Source organism: Ruditapes philippinarum, unplaced genomic scaffold, assembly GCF_026571515.1.
Source record: "Ruditapes philippinarum isolate M1 unplaced genomic scaffold, ASM2657151v2 ctg1655_1_1_1_1, whole genome shotgun sequence".
Lineage (NCBI taxonomy): Eukaryota > Metazoa > Mollusca > Bivalvia > Venerida > Veneridae > Ruditapes > Ruditapes philippinarum.
Genome location: NW_026865771.1, coordinates 315074 through 335354, shown reverse-complemented (window position 1 = coordinate 335354; position 20281 = coordinate 315074). Strand labels below are relative to the sequence as shown.

The 20281-nt window shown below is 33.4% G+C and overlaps 1 protein-coding gene across 1 annotated transcript in view; it reads right to left on the bottom strand.

Moving 5' to 3' along the window:
* The window catches only part of LOC132730250 (spermine oxidase-like), a 102067-nt gene that overhangs the window by 78380 nt on the left and 3406 nt on the right, over window positions 1-20281 (bottom strand). The window contains exon 2 of the mRNA XM_060716130.1: window positions 15517-16198. Within this exon, the coding sequence (XP_060572113.1) occupies window positions 15517-16198 (682 nt within the window). The remainder of the gene's footprint in view (window positions 1-15516; window positions 16199-20281) is intronic.

The following is a 20281-nucleotide window of genomic DNA, read 5'->3' as shown; positions in this document are numbered from 1 at the left end:
ATATAATTTATTATGTGGATGTGTTTTATATTTGTAAAAAGATTAAAACAATCTATGTTTAAATCTTAATCAATTATTGATTGGCATATATAAAGAGACAGGCATAATTACAGTCAAAATCATGTACATCATTACACATCTGTAGTTCTAGTTTCAGTTGTAATAAATACATGTAATATGAAAGACTATCAGTATTTATAATCCAGGGGTTGATTGTTTTTGATCTTTCAGCAAGGCAAAATTCCTCCACAACAATTGATCTCATACATTGAGTTTCATGGTCATTTGTCTGGCACTAATGATTTAGAAATCATGTGGGATTAATAGAATGATGGTCACTTGAGGAGAAATGACCAAAAATGTGTTAACAAAAGAGACAAACACTGTCACAAAATTTAAATTTCCTTCTTCATTCTTCTTTAATTAACAGATCCTGAGTTCCCAGCCACAAATGAAGCACATGCTTCAGGTAAGTCCCCCAGCTTTAAGTATACCTGAAATGTACTTCAGATATACTTACAGATAATAAGACCTGCTTCATCTGAAGTCCTACAGACTTCAATGATACACAACAACCATACTTCAAATGAAGCCCCTGGAACTTCAAGTATACTCTTCCTAACACATACCTGCTTCAGTAGAAGCCCAGGGAACTTCTGCTGGAAGTGCCAGGGACTTTTTTGATGCTTTGTAAACATTAATAAATAGATAAGAACAGTAATGGGGCTTCAATGATGCCTTAAACACTTATATGAAAATATAAAGCATATTTCTAGGGACTTCATATTTACTTTTGAGAATTGAGTAAAATTTAACTCACAAACACAAGTGATTGTAACATAATATAAACCATGTGTAATTGGTCAGTGAGGGGTCAAGAGTTTCTCCTTGCTGTTTTCATAACAACCTGTGTTAAACTCGCCTATCTTATATAAAAGAAAGTGTTAGATAAGTGGGGTTTACAACATGTAATCTAATATCCTGAACAAATCTGGCTCTCAGAAAATTCAAATATTACTCAGGAAGTTTCTTTTACTCAGGAAGTTTCTTTGGACCTCAGTGCTTATACTTATTTATAAAGATGCTTAGGACTAAAGTTAAACATGTGCCTAAAGTGTCATTTAGATGAAACAACTTTATAATGTGAACTTTAATGAAATTATAATGGGACATTAAATGAGTTTTTCAATCAGATGGAAATGGAAATTTACTTTTGTTCAATGGAATAATGGTAAGCTATTTAGACTATTTTGTTACAACAGCCTTTTCAAATTTACCTTAAATTAACACTAAGTATAAGTTTAGTTTTTGTTTCTCTTCATAAATTTTACATATGTCCTACTTTAAATCTTTTTCACTGAGTGTTATTGAGGGGGAAATTTTAAATCTGCCCTTTTCTTTACATTATGAACCAGTAAATTACATGCCTGTGCAGGTCATGATTTTTCATAACATTTACATTCTGAGGGCAAGGGGACCCTTCTGTTATAGTAAATTATGGGTTATATTAACAGTACAATCAAGCATATAAAAATGGAACCAATATTATTTTACCTTTGATAGAGTTTATCAAAATATTTCATAAGATATAGATTTATACCCTTTAACCATTTAAAACTTTATATATATAATTTATGATGCTTTAAATGTACTTCTTCAATGATGCTTTAAATGTACTTCTTCAATGATGCTTTAAATGAACTTCAACTTGATGCTTAAATTGTACTTCTTAAGATATATAGTGTTTGATGCTTTAAATATACTTCAATAAATGATCATGCTTTAAATGAACTTCTTTATGTTGTGCTTCAAATGTACTTCATTATTAATTTCAAGCTGATGTTTAAAAGGGCTCCAAGTGATGCTTCTATAGTACTTCTGGTAAAGCTTTAAAGGTACTTCCTAAATTGATACTTAAAATGTACTTCCCTGAGCCTACCATGCTGAGCTTGTAGGTACTACCTGACTGATGCTTTATATATGCTTTCTTAAAAGAAGTATCTTTGAAGCATAATTTAAATATTTTAGACGGAGCTTTAAGTATACTTCCCCCTGTTCGAGTGAATGTTAAATTTTGCTCCATAAAATAAAGTACACTAGAAGCAGGTACTTAAGTGATACCATATTGATACTACATTGTGGGGCTTTATAGGTACTTCTATTGTACCTAAAACGTACTGTATTTGTGGCTGGGTTACAACAATCACTTGCAATTCTTTTTCTTTCCAAATTAAGTCAAAATTCTTAATTCAGTTTTCCTTCTTAACTAACTTACTACCTAGTAACTTTTCAATACAAAAATTTTCTAACAGGGTGGTGCATGGACCATGACCCATTTAAAAGAATAGCTCGGGGGAACACACTGTCTTTCATTGCAACATGTTTCCAAGTTCAAAAATTTAGTCTTGTCTTTCAAAAATAAAAGACAAAAGACTAAATTTACACCTGAAGACTTAAATGAGAGGCTGTAACCTTCTATTTTCTGAATTTATAAAAGCTTTATATAAATAAAACAAAAGATATAATTATGTAAATGTAACTCAAAATATCATTTGAAGCTAATAGCATTAGGTCAATGGTCCATGTGAGACAATGACTTAAATGGACAATGAACTCCTTGTTAATTTATAATCAGCCTTAATAATTGCTGACTCCTACATCAAAATAATATGATCTGCTGAGCTATAAATATAACAGTCTTAAGAGAATTTCTAAATGAGAAAATTTCTGGGAAAGGCATGTATTTACTTTGGGATTAAATCTTGGGCTCAGATGTTCTATTATTTACAGGCTGGCTGTACATAGTGAATGACTTTGCAGAATAAAATAACAAACTTGGTAATCTTACAACCTTGTGGAAGTGACAATAATAAACCAGTGCAATATCTTGATATTCCAGTCTGGCAGGCTATATAATTATTATTATCAGCACTAAACTACCAGTAACAAGAGCGATCAGTAATCACATGTGTCGCCTCATGATGGCCAATTTCATGTTGGGACAAATTTTGTGACAGACGGACAGACAAGACGGACAGTGCACAACTAGACTTGGTACTGATCATTCCTGTAAAGTTTGGATAAAATTGCACCAGTAGTTTATGAGGAGTAGTCCTGACAAGCTTTTGCGTATCTGGCAACACACAGAAAAAAAACACCTTTTTATCAAAGGGCCATAACTCGGCCAAAAATCATTCAACCGGAAAACCCGTGCAATATGCGCAAGGACTTGAGCTACAGATCAATCCTGTAAAGTTTCATTGAAATTGCATTAGTGGTATAAGAGAAGTAGTCCGGACAAACTTTAAAAATAAAAATTATTAAAGGGCCATAACTCTGACAAAAATCATTGAACCGGAAAATGCTGACAATATGCACAACTAGACTTGGTACTGATCATTCCTGTAAAGTTTGGATAAAATTGCACCAGTAGTTTATGAGGAGTAGTCCGGACAAGCTTTTGTGTATCTGGCAACACACAGAAAAAGAAACCTTTTTATCAAAGGGCCATAACTCGGCCAAAAATCATTCAACCGGAAAACCCGTGCAATATGCGCAAGGACTTGAGCTACAGATCAATCCTGTAAAGTTTCATTGAAATTGCATTAGTGGTATAAGAGAAGTAGTCCGGACAAACTTTAAAATTAAAAATTATTAAAGGGCCATAACTCTGACAAAAATCATTGAACCGGAAAATGCTGACAATATGCACAACTAGACTTGGTACTGATCATTCCTGTAAAGTTTGGATGAAATTGCACCAGTAGTTTATGAGGAGTAGTCCGGACAAGTTTTGTGACGGACGGACAGACGGACGGACGACGGAGAAGTGATCCCTATTATAATAATGTCGCCACTACTCCGTAGAGGCGACACAAAAATGCAAAAACAACCAAGCATACATACACATTAACTGAAGTTATTTGTGACTTTGAATTAAAAACTCTGTCCAATGTCAGTTACACTCTGTGTTGAAAAAGCTTAGAATATTCACTAGAACCATAATGTAAATTCTGAATGCTTAAAGACATCAGGGTAACAATCCCAATTTGCCTCTTGATATATGCTACCGATACACAACTGAAGTTAAGCGTCAATAGGCCAAAGCAAACTGAAGTAACAATTGAGCAGAAACAGAATTTCTATTTTTGCAACAGTGACCTTCACCTTGATCTCAAACATGTGGGTAGCAATCCCAAGATGCCTCCTGATATTATAAGCTACCCAAAAGCCAATTTTATAGTAACAAATATACAGCACATTGTGCAAAGAGAAAGGATATATCTTCATTGATACCTATAAAGGTTTCACTAGCAACAATAAATTTAGCCAAAGTCTTTTCTATGATGAGGAGCACATAAATGCTGAAGGCTCTAGAACGCTAGGAATGATCCTGAACTCTGAGATCCGAAATATTCTTGGCTTCATTGAAAAAAAAACAGTAAATTTTCGATTTGCCAGCAACAGACAAAGAACGGACCACCAGCATCACTTTCATGGCCAACCTCCACGGGGTTAAACTAAGGAGTCGATGGCCTCAGAATTACTGAGTACTTCCATCATACTAGGAAATATCTCTCCACAGCCAGAAAGTAGCGACAATGTTGACTCTAATACTGCTCATACAATTAATGAACAAAACTTGACTGAAATTGAGATCAATGAAAATCCAAATATACAACCATTCTTCAATAAACAAGGATAAAATATTTTTCATCTCAATATCCATTACCTCTACCCCAAATTTGATCAGATGAAAATTTTATTACATTACCACAAAGAAATTGATCTACTTTGCTTATGTGAAACATTTTTAGATAGTCATTTTGAAGACAGTGAATTTTTAACTAGAAGTCATTTTGAAGACAGTGAATTTTTAACTAGAGCCTTAACAAGGATTATCCATATTTGAGCAGTGTGACCTAGTTTTTGACCCCAAGTGACCCATATTCGAATTTGACCTAGAAATCATCAAAACAAACTTTCAGATCAATTTCCAGGATACTTGGATCAAAACAGTAGCCACTATAGTGTTAACAATATTTTTTTATTTTTAGCTCCTGTAACCTAGTTTTTCATGCTAGATGACTCATGTTCGAACACATCCGAGCAATTAAACAAGGAAAATGCAACGGACGGCTGGACCGACCGACCGACCACCGGGTGACTCCTATATACCCCTCGAAACTTTGTTTCAGGGGTATAAAAACATACTTAACATGGTGGTTCTCTGGTGGAAACCTCTGCTTAGATGCTATGTAAATATTTGCTTTTATATTCGTTTAAATATGTTTGTTTTATATATATGTTAATTTTTTACTTTTGACAACATCCAATTCAATGTTGAATGTCAACTCATGTCTTTTGTTTGTTCAAGGTTGATCTCACATATTTCAATGTTGAATGTATAATAATGAAATCAACTTATGCAGGGCTCATCCGGAAGGGCGATTCAGGCGAAAACTTCGCTGTGTATATTCCCATTTCGCTCTCCCGATTGATCAAAGGGAAGTCAACTTCGCCGATAAAATCTTTATTCCCAAAGAGTAATTACTTGGCAATGTAAAGAGCAGAGATTGTATCCGCCCATATGACGACTGCTAATTATCATTATCCAATCACAGCGTCACTTTATACTACCCTTATACCTGTATGTGAAGCAATAGACCGCCTACTCTAAACAGTAAATAATGAGAACATCGGCCCGAAACGGGTATAATAATAATTGTATGACACTTATACGAGTTTAATACACGATTAGGCGATAATTATACATTGTTTTTCCCGATTATCTAAACACGTGCAATCTTCCCTAATTGATATACACAATGATGCACTTCGATGGCGGTGTTTAACCCGAGTAAAGGCGAGATGCAATGGAGTTTTCACAGCTATCAAAAAACTGTTTGTCAATTAAAAATAGTCAATATTTCATTTATGATCAGTGACCAGATTAAAAACTTAATCATAGTTTTGAATGATTTCAGTCTGTTAACATCATTTTTTTTACTGTAAAATTCACGTCATCAGTAAAAGAAAGTAAGATGAAGATTCTGATACACCTACGCGAAAATTTAAGAAAGCCAATTCACAAAAATATTACGATTGGTATGCTGTTGACAGTGAGGGTGTTTGTCATTGTTCTCTGTGTAGAAATGCCAAATTCGACACAGCTTACGCACGTGGGCACGACATCCCGGCTAAAACTACAAATCATGATCGTCGTTGTAAATATCGGTCTTATATCATTGTAACGTATATAACAACAAAATTTGTCAGGAAAGAAGTGTTCTTATTGTTTCAATATACATATTTGTTTTAATGTCATAAATATGACGCTCAGATTAAGATTTATCAATATTGTGAATTCAAAAAGCTTTATTTATAAAGATATTACCGAATTTAGCATTTCATGAAAATAAAGGGAGGTTATTAGAAATTTATTTTCTATAATTTCTCAGTCAAATTTTTCAGTAAGAAATGAATGTATATAATTTTAGTGACACAAATGTTTGCAGTACATATTTTACATATTCTTTGATGTTTGAAAATTGTTTTTATAAGCATAATTATAAGCATATATAAAATTTCACTTCACTGTGACATTACAACATATAATATCTTAAAAGAAATTACTGTTAGAACAGATTTTATTGTTCAATATCTAATGTAACTTCATTTTTATTAAAAGTGAGGAAAGTAAACGATATAAAATTAATTTATTTATCATATTTTTTCTTACACATTATTATCAACAAATCTACATGAAAATATAATAAACAAATATTTAGAGAAAGCTTATAAATAGCTGATAAATAGATATCAAAAATAATTTGTTTTTATTCATATTTGCAGCTCAAAAACATTTTCTATGCCATTGCCAGATCTACTATTAATTAACAAACTGTAGAAATATTATAAGTGTTGTTAATTGTGTTTATAATATAGTTAAAGGATGTATTATAACAATGCACATTGGGTTGTTTCCCTTCTTCGTAATTTTCACGAGAAAGTCACTTCTCCCTAAAATTTCCCCCCAGGATGAGCCCTGTTATGTAATTATTTAATCTCTTATTGATGTATTATATTTTATAAATTGTTTTGTACATTGTTGAGGCTCACTGGGCTTGCCCAACTGAGTTACCTCATTAAATAGTCGTTACTTACTTACTTTACTTTTACCTTTACTTTACCCCTACCCCTACTTTACCTTACCTTACCTAACCTTACCTTACCTAATACCTTACCTTACCTTACCTTACTTTACTTTATTTTATTTTTCTTACTTACCCACACACCAAGGTTGGCATCAATACAGTAGGCCAAAGCAAACTCCAGACCAAATAAGTTTGTATGATACACAGTAACAACAAAACAACCTCCACATGTAGTTGAATAGCAGGAATCCTTTTCCTAACACTTACGACAATGGCAACAGAATAGTTACTACTAGTTAAAAAATTTACTACTTGTATTCAAGATTGGGAGAAAAATGAATATGAAAGCATTATAATAATAGCTGTATCAAAAAGTCATAAGATGCTAGAAGAACATTAGGACAGATAATTGTAAATTTTGCCTGTACAGAATATTGAATTGTAACAAGAAAATACAAAATAACATTTCCTGTTCATTCTGAAAGACAGTTCATACCTTCTGTAAGTACACTGTTATTTAACCATATAATATGATATACTATTGGATTGCAAAATGAAGTTGCTTTAAAATTAATGTTCTAACATTTGTAAGTATACAAGTTTGCAAACAAGGGAGGAAAGAATCACGGTGGTTACAAATGATAACGACAGTTATGACTTTAACTTGACATCATTGTCAGTCAATTAGTCATACATTTGTCCTATTTTCCAAGTAGAATCCTGGTAAAATGTCAATAGCAGGGTGTTTGTTAATAAACTGTATGGAACAGAATTAGTGCATTTATTCCATCTTGCTTTATGATATTGGGACTTACATTATGCTTGCTTCTATACTTCTTTATGACAATGAAAACCTGCGTTTTGCTGAATTCAATCATGCCTTATTATTACTGAATGCACTTTCATGTAATTGCAACCTTATGTGTTCCCTACTAAACCATCAAACTCACATACTTTAATATGCTATATGTTTAATTGCATCTTTTATAAAGATCAACGTATTATGTTTGGTGTTTAAGATAACATTCTTTGCTTGTTCTTGATATAACTAAATGTCACATGGTTAGTTTCTGTCAGTACCTTTAATTTGCCTTATATTGTCGACATTATGTCACAATAAATTATTAATTTTGATCAATAATTGGCGAATTTGATGTGTCTTAGCATTCATATGCTTCAATATATTCACTGATTACAAATATAATGCAATATAGGATCACTGCGCATCGACAACGAAGATGACAACGATAGCGATATTATAGTCGCATGTGACAGTACGCACTAAGCAGTTGGCAGTAAGCATTATGCGAGTTGCAATAATTTGTGTTCGTATTATGACAGCAGGTGTCGCTTTATCGGTACATCCCGTTATTTTCCGGATGATCCCGTATTTCGGCACGTGGAGTAAAACAAAGTTACGTCCCCTTTATACAGGGGCGTATACAGAACAGTGTTAGTTGGAGACAGACATACATGTAAAGGGAAAATGTACTGGAAAACAAGAGAACACGATGCGACAGACGAAAAGTGCGTGTTTTTGAAGATTCCGCCAGCATGTGAAAAAAAATGTTATAGATTTCTCTAATAACTCATCCTACAAGTGGCAACTCACCTCTTATATAATTGTTTACATTTCTTTTTGGGCGTGTGTGATAGTCGTATGAGCAATAGTGAAATTAAATCTCAAACTTACGGTGGCACAAAGGTGATATGTGTGTGTTTTTATTTATCTCATGCGCACGAGATACTATGTCGTGGCCACGGGTTACTAAGTCGTGACCACGAGATAGTTAAGTCGTGGGAACGAGATACTATATATATTGTGGCCACGAGTTACTTAGTCGTGGCCACGAGATAATTAAGTCGTGGGAACGAGATGACTAAGTCGTGGCCACGAGAGGAATAAGTCGTTGGAACAAGTTACTATGTCGTGGCCACGAGAAAGTTTAGCGGTGGCCACAAGAAAGTTAAGTCGTGCGAACGAGATATTTAATAACCAATAAAATTACACTATTTATATGAATTTTCCTAACAAGGATGCCCCTACTTCTCCTGTCCGTAAAAGTACGTACATTCATACAAGTTATTGATTGGTCAAAGATTTAGCGTCATTGTGGCCCTGATTTCTGACCAAATTGCCTAAAAATTATTAGATGTCATCTACTGATCTTTTTAGGTTATATAAACTACAGCTTATTCTTTCTAAATCATTCATCGATCAGACAATGATTTTACATGAAGTGTCATGTTTGTCTGACCCGTGACCTCAAACATCCTCATAGGATATCTACTGTCCATGGGCAATGTCCCTACCCAATAAAATAAACCAGGACTAAGTCCCTCTCAAATGTTAACAGGCCGTTGTACGTACAAAATGACCAATTCTATCATAGAATTATTCCAACAAAGGGCTATAACTAAGTCAAAATTAATGTATGGTTTATGGGCCTGATGATCCTTAAGACATGTATCAAGTTCAAAGTGAACACTTCAGTATTTTCAAAAAAATAATGTTGCACGTAAATCTTTAAACAGAAATTTTCTAAGTTTAGTAAATCATGATGTAATCTGATTTAATTATTTCGTCTGCACGACACAGTTATCTCGTTCCCACGACTTAAACGATCTAGTAACTCGTTGCCTGGACTTAGTAGTTAGTAAAGTACAAACTTGATTTTTTTCTGTAGAATAAAATAAATATAATTTGGCTCCATACAAATATTGTGCTTTCAATCCTTTACACTGTAAGTGGCCAGTATGAATATACATTCGTAAACGTATAGTGTTATTACAAAAAAAATATATGGAAGTTTCTTTTAAAGACAGACACAACTTTACTTGACCCGTAATAAGGAAAGCAGATTCCTTTACATTATGTGTATGTGTTTTTGTATTTTCTGATCGCAAGATCAGTAAATACATAGCTAACATCCACGGTCTAACACAAAATTTCCTCACAGACCTAACAACGCAAAGTAGTTCTCACTCAAAACTGCTTAAAAACCAGCAATTTAAAGAAATAATAATTTTTAATGTAGGCATTGAACGAATTACAGTGCATTAAAAGTTTACATTAGTCAATAGAAATATGAGGTTACAATCACAAATTTCGCGGATGAATATCTTTTTTACCCAATGAAAAATGTTCCACTATTTCCGTAAAGCTTAATCAATGAAAATGCTATTTTTAGCTATGTCGATTACCGAATACTCCAGAGCGTAGCACACAAATAAATCTGACTGTCGAGTAATGGAATATATACATGTCGGACTGTTTTGGCGAGAAGATTTTCGCTAAGTTATTTTCATCAGTGTTTAACAACAGGTTTATCGTGAACAAAATACCTCGAAATAAATAAGGATCACAAATACGAAATGAAAATTCTCAATTTTAGAATTACAATATATTTGTTTTTGTTCACGCTACATACGTATTACTTCACTGTGGTGCAGAGGTAGCGCGCTCGTTTAAGGTGTGAGAGGCCTGAGGTTAAAATCCTTGTCGAGGCAACATTTTTTTTGAAGTGGCTTTTTTAAGGAAGTTGCCACGATATGCAAGGATAAAGTGTGGCTGTAATAAAAAATGAAAAATGATTTTTGATGCAACTCTAAAGCATGCAAAATTCCATATGTATCAATCACAAACTGCATGTTAAACGCAGTTCCTGCGTAAGATGAATAATAGTATATAAAAATAAACTTATACAGGAAAGATCAGAAAATACCACAGAGCATGCAGCCCTTTGATTATTTAAATAAAACATATTTAGTAAGAATTTTATAGATTTCAATAAATTTCTGTGATAAAATATGTTACTGAAAGATGTGCATAGTATATCATTAAGCACAAATGTATGTGAATGTGGTGGTGTGTGCGGGATGTCTGATCTATAATCAGACACACATATGCCCAACATTTGAGCCGCGTCACGACAAAACCAACATAATGGGTTTGCGACCAACATGGATCCAGACCAGCCTGCGCGTCCGCACAGTCTGATCAGGATCCATGCTGTTCGCTTTCCAACTCTTTTACAAGTAGAGAAACTGGTAGCGAACAGCCTGGATCCTGATCAAACTGCGCGGACGCGCAGGCTGGTCTGAATCCATGCTGGTCGCAAACCCATTATGTTGGTTTTGTCGTGACGCGGCTCATTTGTAATTGACTATGCACATGTTACAAAAATAAACAACTTCCTTCTTTCCTTATTATACATGTATATTTTAATGCGTTACATACCTATTCGCCACTACTAGTGACTCTGAGACATTTATTAAGTTAAAAGGCCAATAATTTTTGCTATTTAATGTCCAAGTCATTAGATAAGACCTTCGCAGTACCTAGGCAGGTGCTAGACAACTGGATGACAGCATAATATGTTTTGGTAAGGGAGTACACTAAGAAGACTATTGCATGAAACTGACACGTATATATTCCACGTATATTTGGGGGTAGGTGCAGCCCTTAAGCCAGGGCCTGAAACCGCCACTGACTGTACGTGTAACTGCCCCATTGCATCACTTTTTACGAGCATATTTTTTTCTATTAGACTGTATACATATATAAAATTATATTGCATAATCCTTTACTACTTGTATTTATATTCTTTCAACTGCAATGTATGTATTAAACGCTTAGTACGTATTTATATATACATGTACGCAGTATCTATACGGAAAATTCCGATGATAGGCGAATCGTGGAAAAAATTCCGTTGACATCGATAACAGAGTTCTCGCCCCTTAACAGTACATAGTCATAATGTAAGATGATCAAACATTATCCACAAAGCCTCAGACACCGAGCTTTATTAAGCATAAACACTGCATAATGGATATAAGCGAAAGCTTATAGTAATCACGCCATGCGAGCTATAAGTCATATTTTAAAAAATCCATCAGGGAACATTAAATAGTTAATTTTAAATGACTTATACATAAAAGTAATACAAAAAAACTAAACCGTAAATGGTTTGTATAGAGCATGAAGAAAGGTAGCTTATGCATAAAGGTATATGACGTTAACATTTTAGTATTCCAAATGGCTTTTTCCAGTTTATTTAGTTATCACTCAATGAAAGAATTGGTGACTACGAAATGTTTGAATGAAATAACGAAAAATGGAAACCAGCATAATGCAAAGTTTAAATATCATAAAGCAAGATGGAATCAAGCATAATGCAAGTTCTAATGTCATGTAGCAAGATAGAATTAAGCATAATGCAAGTTCCAATGTCAACAAGCAAGATGGAATCAAGCATAATGCAAGTTCCAATGTCATCAAGCAAGATGGAATTAAGCATAATGCAAGTTCCAATGTCATCAAACAAGATAGAATAAATGCATTAATTCTGTTCCATAAAACTGCTTCACATTTTCTGTGTTTTCATAACAAAGAACACAAAGTATGACCAATCCCTGGTTCATGTAGTTGATGATACACTTGAAGGCTATAACTTTACTGTGTCATGTTTTGTTGACACTGTCAATTTCCCACAATATAACATCAAAATAAGAATACAATATAATATTACAGTATACAATGCATGATTTCATAGTATATTTTACAGTAAAGCAAATTAAAACTATACTATGGATGAAATGATGTTTCAAACTTTTGAAGTTGATAAATATTTGAAATTAAATTAAATCAAGATTAAAGCACAGGTACAAAGATTGGCAGGTGCATAGCTTAAAGTTACCCTCTCTCCCCACATACACTTTCTATCTAAAACATTATCTTTCAAATTTAAATCCATGCATTTCTAAAAGCAGAAAACTGTAAATTTTTATTTTTTCTTAATATATCTCTTTCTCGATGTAATTGCATGTTACAAATATAGCTAATGTGACACGTGTTTATATCATTCATTAACTGAAATGTCTATTTTTCCTGGACTTGTGATCAATTTCAAGGGAAAGCTATTTGTACCTTGTGCAGACATTTTGTGACCTAAATTTTTGTATAAAATCTATGCAGTAATACCCCAGGGCATTGAATGAAGATAATAATCTATTTTTAAAGTAACTGGTTAGATTCAATAGAAGGTTAAGCGTTAACCCTTTCCCTCATGAGCATATTGTGAAAAATGGCCATTTTCACTGAAAAGCCTCCTCTTACAAGTTCAAACTGATATGAAACTATAACAAATGCTTCAATACTAATCAAACTTGGCACAAATGTTGACTGGACCATTGCCTTTGTAACGACATGCTCAGTCTTAAATTTCCTGTTACCATGGCAACGAGGGGACATCTCAAAATTGCCAAAAATCACTTTTTTGCCTCGATTTTTTCCATCAAATTTTATTTCAAAGTGCTGCAACTTCTCAAGGAATTGAGATAGAGTCAAAGGCTTTTCAGCGTTGGTTACACGTTACCTTATGATCAACCTGGGGACATTTTAAGCCTCTCACAAGACCAAAATTTTCTTGGCGATGAGGGGGACTCCGCCCCCCTTCAAACCCCCCAAACAGAAGGGGGCACATCCCCCTTCTGGCAACCCCCTGATGTATTATTTGGATGGGGGACGCCGCCGAAAAAATGGTCACTTTTTTTAACAACATTTCTCAAACGAAAAACAGTGTTTGGGGTCTAAATAGGACATTTTTTCACTGTTTGAGGCCTCAAAAAGGGGGGGGGGCAAAAAGCCGTCGAAACACGCTTATATAAGGGAAAAGGTTAAAGTGCAGTGCAAGAAAACAGAACCATAAAGGGCTTCATTAGAACAGTTTGTTTTGATACACTGATTTACAGTATAAATAAATGAGAAAAACGATTTTTAACGATTTTCAAAAATTATATGAAAACAGTTCAATTACTTCATCTGTTATTGTGTGCTGAAAGGTTGTAAAATCTACAGACAGAACTGTAGTTCTAACCAATGTTGTTTTATAAATTGAATAGGTATGCATGTTTCTTCAAATAGATAATTATATTATCACCAATGTTATTCTTGTTCCAAAAGATTCTATCATGTTTTCAACAGAATGCTTATCATGGGTTATGCCAAGTGTTTTGTCTGTATGCTGTTGGAAATCTATTTTGAAACTTCCAGATATCCTGTTCAGATTGTTTGTAAAAAATATATATAAAGTTAGGTTAAAGTTGTCAAATTTTTGTCTAATATTCCTCCTTCAAATAACATTCAGTCTTGTTTTTTATGTTAACAGTAATGTCCAAATTTAAAGATATTTGAAATGATAATGCCACAACAGATGTTTTGATGTCACCACATAAATACCTCTCAACATATGTCATGACTGTGTTTAAAAGTATTTATTTTGTCATGACTTGGTTTATCTCTTGAAGGGTTTATCTCTTGAAGGATCACTTTGAATGGTTTAAAAATGATGTAAAATACAATATTTGGAGTTTGGTGAAAAAAAAAGGATCGAATGATACATGTATTTTTAGGTATTATTAAACTGAATTGTTTTAATGCAATGAACCTGCACTATTTTCCAACAGTGCATTACGACAATGAACTTGTAATGATATTTTTTGACCATTTTCTACAGCAATGAACCTGTAATGATATTTTTCTTTTAACATTTCCCTGCAATGAACTTATTATGATATTTTTTGTCATTTCCTTACAGTGAAGAATTTATTTTAGGTTGTTTATGTAGGATAAACAGACCCTCCAACTTGTTCCTTGAGCCAACCCACCATTACTACATGAATGGAAACAACTGCTTGCCTGTAATTGGTTTGAAACAACATGGCCAGCAATACTTAAACTGGCATACCTGACAACTGTTCTTGAATTCTATACCCATATTAAACTGTTAATCCACAAATTACAGCCAACTTCCTTACATGAATTAACAAGAATGAATGATTTAACAGGTGCAGTCTGTATCATTATTAATATCATCAACCTAATCCGAGTAGAACCACTGACGTTCTGTTAGAATGCAAAGTCCCTGTAGGGATCGAAAACACAGCGCTGATGGGCAAGTGGTTTGAATCAACAACCTTAACCACTCAGCCATGGATGCCCTTTAACCAAACTTCATTAAGACAAGTTTAAATTCACCTTAGACAAGGTACATGTAAGTGTAGTCTTCAGAAGTGTTTGTACCACCAATGGATACTCCCCAATAATGAGGTGATAAATCTCAGAAAAGTTTTTAAATATTCAGCCTCAGTGAACATTACCAGTATAACCTGAAACCCCAATCAATGTCAATATACCTTCACATCAAATGTTTAAGAAAGTCAATAAATGAAGATCAGCAAGAAAAATGTTAGTGTGCGAAAGATTCCAGAAGAAAAAAAGAAATTAAATAAAACCAAATATCACTAGCAATTAATTTTTAATCAGCAGATGTTTCATGCTAATATCATACTATACCTGATAGTAGGTTGGCATCAATTACTTCAAATGAGTAGATTTTGCGGTACCATGATGTTGCCATGTCCGGTTTGTCTGGATTTCGCTCTTCTTCCTCATACTTTTTGTCATCCCACAATAATTCAATCCTAAACACATCAGGATCCACTATAGGTTCATCAAAATACAGATTAATCCTATCCACAATACCAAAACCAAGTTTCTCAATAGCTTCCTTCTTTTCTTCAGGCAGTGCAGGGTCAAACAGTCTACCACTTGATGCTTTAAGCACTCCAAGTGACATTGTTGTGATTACATGATCTACATACACTTTTTTACCATTTTCACATTCAATCAAAATTTTATTTCCATTATCATTTTTACATTGCTGGACGTTATCACTTGAATGCTGCTGTGCACTCTGTTCATTGTCAGCCCAATGTATACATTTCACTGAATGTTTTAACCAAATGTTTTCTTCAGGTACAGAACTTAGAAGTATATCTAAAACTGACTGAAAGCCAGGAGGTATTGTATAATGCACGCCGGGCAATTCTTCGTAACACCCAAATTCACTGAGTGATACATCACCTAGATCATTACATCCAGACACAACAGTCTCTTGTTTAAGATGCTGTGTAAATATCATATGACGAAGCCTTTTCTCAGAGTCAGAAAAGTTCATCCAGTTTTCAACAAATTTCTAGCTTTCATAAATTCAACTAAACTGAACATTCAATAACGATTATGGCATTCATTTTATAAACTTTCATGCTAATGAATTACATCCGTAGTAAGTTCATCATTACTTTCAATAAGATTTTGCTGGACCTATTTCCATTCTCGGTTGTCTGGATTGTCTTCTCCTCTATCTTTTGTAGCCACATAATTCATTAAACCATTAGTTCCCATATAGGTCAGAGTAAAATAGGTTTCTCTCAATACCAAACCAGTTTGCCCCAATCTTCCTTCACTTAAGACTTTGCATCTAAACATTACACTGAAGCTTAACACTTCAAGTGACATGTTTGATTCACATGGACTACATAGCTTTATTACCATTTTACATTAATAAAAATTTTATATTTCCATACTCATTTTTAAGTGTCACGTGACGTAATTGATTTGCGGGCTGGCATCTTATTGTCAGCCCAGAACATTTCACGTGAAAATGAAACAATGACATTCAAGGTCAACAAGTCTCAGAATTAGAGGAACATGTAATTTGGGACACATTTCAAGGTTTAAGTTAACTACATGACTGTACAATAGAAATTTGGCATTGTAAAAAGGCTCCTACCTCTATACTATGTGTTTTGACAGAAAAAAATTGGACAGTTTGATATTCAAAGCAGGGAAAGTCCATTACACAAGAATTTTCAACTTCTGTGAATGTGGGGGATTAAAATCAAAACAGTCCAACATGATACCACTTCCTTTTTGTTGAGATGGTATCTCTGTTATAAACTGGGGTTGAAACAAAGCAAGCTTTAGTGAAATGTACTTCATGAACTAAACTACAATGTATGTTATAAACAGTCATATTATGTATTTTAGGGATGGTTTTACACGAGAGACAGAGACAGATAAAGGGAATGCAATTTGACTCCTGTAAAAATACCCAGTTGATTTGTGGAAATTTTATCTCATAATAATTATTATACATTTAAACATCATTAAGCAGAGAGAGGAATAAATTATTATGTGTAGGAACCCGTAATATTTCTTTTGCAATATAATGGGCATGTCAAATATTTCACTACATGTATTTCAATTATAATCATTCAATTTACATGACGTAAATACTTTACCCATGTTCAAAAATTCTATTTATACTTTCCCAAAAACTTTAAGGGAAGGGCCCCTTACACTTCCTGTTAAAAAAGAAGCCCTGCTTTCCATTAAATAATGTTTATCATTTATAATCATTATGGATTAAGTTTCATTCCCCTGAAGACTTGTCATGCAGACAGATTCTCTTAATACAGAAAACCTACAGTGGTCAGAAATGGAGAAACAAATCAGTTGATTTATTGAGTGGTCAGATACCTCAAGTATCATGACATGATAAAGTATCTGTCAAACTCATGTTACACAAACAGTGTTTTTTTACACCAAAATATTTGGCGAAATTCGGTCCCATTCCCCCCTCAAAATAGTATGTTTTTTCCCCCCTCAAAGCCTCAATTTCCCCCTATATGGCAGCCCAATTTTCCTGCAATAAATATCTTTTTTTTTGCAACCAACTGCTGAAAAATGTTTTATTTAATGCCTGTAAGAGTTACTGTTAAGCAAGGTTGTTTACAAATCGTTCTCTGGTAGGTAAGGGGAGCTACTCCCGGCGTCCCAACAAGTTTAACATACGACGCATCAAATTTTAGATCCGTATATTAAGAAAAAGAGACGTATTTTAAACTTGTGTTGCAAGAGTTGCTCCCCTTTTCCACCGCAAAGAAAACAATATAAAATAAGTAAACAAATAAAATTCCCCCTCCTATTGCATTTTTCCCCCTCCAAAGGGCACCGACCCCCTTCCCGCAAAAGTGAGAAAAAAAACACTGCATGACAAATATAATTATATTCTTCCAATGGAATTAACTCTCTCCCAACTTTACAAAACATGAACTACAGACAGTTTCTATATATCAAATGTAACAATACAATAATATGTTACTGCTAGTGGTTTTATCAGTTGAGTCTTCTCAGTAGGCAAGTGCTGTATTATTATCAAACATGAATAGCACTGGGTCTGGACTCTTTATTTTTAGACTAATACACTGCAAACCCACAGTAATGCTAATTGAATAACAAATTCTAAAATCTTTGAAAATAAGGGCTTCTTTACTGTTATAGTGTTTAAATGTTTGCAGATGCCATCCTAGACAGTTATTCTTTGTAGTCATTTAATCACTGCAAAAGTTAAGTCATTCAATTTTTCCCAATTTTTAACAAAACATCGCTGAAATTCCCAAATCCATGGGTATGGGTCATGTTCCCAAAATCCTTGAAAAGAAACCTGTCAGGTATTCTAAAAATGTGTTAAGGAAATACAATGCTTTCATAGCAATTACTGTTTAGGGCCTAAAGTCTTTCACAGACAACACAATTATTTTTTATTGTGCTTAAACTCTTTATTGATTATTCTATCTGTTTGAGCACAAAGATCAGTCATTCCCATTATTCAAGTAAGGGCAGCCTTTGTTACCTTAAAATTACTCATATCAGATAATAATTTATCTTGACTTTTTCAAGGACATGTATGTCTCCCTCTATCAATTACTGTTTATAGACGGAAGTATTTTCAGATATATTCTGTAATTATACGTTTCTGACCTTTATGCTAAAAGATTTAAAATAAGCAATGTATGTACATTGTATAATTATATCAACATATATTACTACATACATATTCTTCCAATGAGCAAACACGTTTTTGGTGAGGGATGGCCATGTTGACATGGCTCTTGTTACATTTAATTTTCTATATTTCAATAAGGTATTTTCAAGTTAAAACAATGGATTTCATAAAAATCAATAAAGTATTTTGAAATTTCACTGAGAGAAGATCTTAAAATATAGTATGAAGTCATCATAAATATTACAATTTTATACATGATTATAACTATGACAGGTAAAGATACAGTTGCAGTGATTTACATTTTGTCAATTTTTTTAGATAATTATAACACCTTGTGATGTGAATGTCTTAACTTATAATGTTTACAAATAATGGTACATTATATGTTTACTTTTCAGTCACGTAAACATTACATTATGTACCAAAGATAACTTTACTAAAATAAGTCAAAGGTCAGAATTTATTTTTAGTTCAATGAACTAAAATTCATGCTATATCACCATCTGATTTAAAGCTCACCCCACTGTGACAATAGTTCAAGGCTGATTTTTTTTAAAACTGGTCACTATAACAGAAATCTGTCTTTTTTCATGTTGATTTAATCATTTTTTCATTAATACATTATAACTCTTCATCCTTCAATGATTTTACATTCAGCAATGTTCATTAATAGGGCAATAATTTAATAACTCCATTAAATAATAAATTAGAATAGACTGTATACCATAATCAGTTTGGTATATATATTCTTTCTTTCTACCATAACTTCTACAATTATTAAATAAATCAAACTTTATATGAATATTTAAGTGTATTCTTTGTTTATAATAGTCACAAACAGGGTGTTTTCGTTTCACCTGTTTTACTGTTGAACTAAATTTCTGGATGGAATTACAAGATAAAGGTTAATGGTCAGTTTTTAATATAGAGCCTAGTCAGACTAAATGGGTTTGCAGGCTGGCCTAGCTGAGTCTAAACTACTGGTATTTATAAGGCTAATCACTTTAAATTTTCTTTTGGAATATTGCTAAAGGTGATTATTTGAGTTAGACTCCTGGTGGTGTTGGTAGATTTCACTGCAGATGATGGCAGGATCACAACAGTAAGCCACATTGATTTCACCAGAGCACTGTTCAACCACTGCATCATTTTAACAAACACCTTTATATACCCCAGATTCATGCAAGGAAAATACTGTCAGACTACATTCCTGTAAAACCTACCTCTCATGACCAATCTCCCTAACCTACAACAGGAAGTTTCTGTAACTATTTCTACATCAGTTCAAGGTCAGTTCCTGTAACTATTTCAAGGTCAATTTCTGTTACTATTTCAAAGTCAATTTTTCCAGTACTATTTCAAAGTCAAACTCAAAGATGTTTGGTATGCATGAAATGTTGCTTTTTATGATAATGTAACAATTAATAT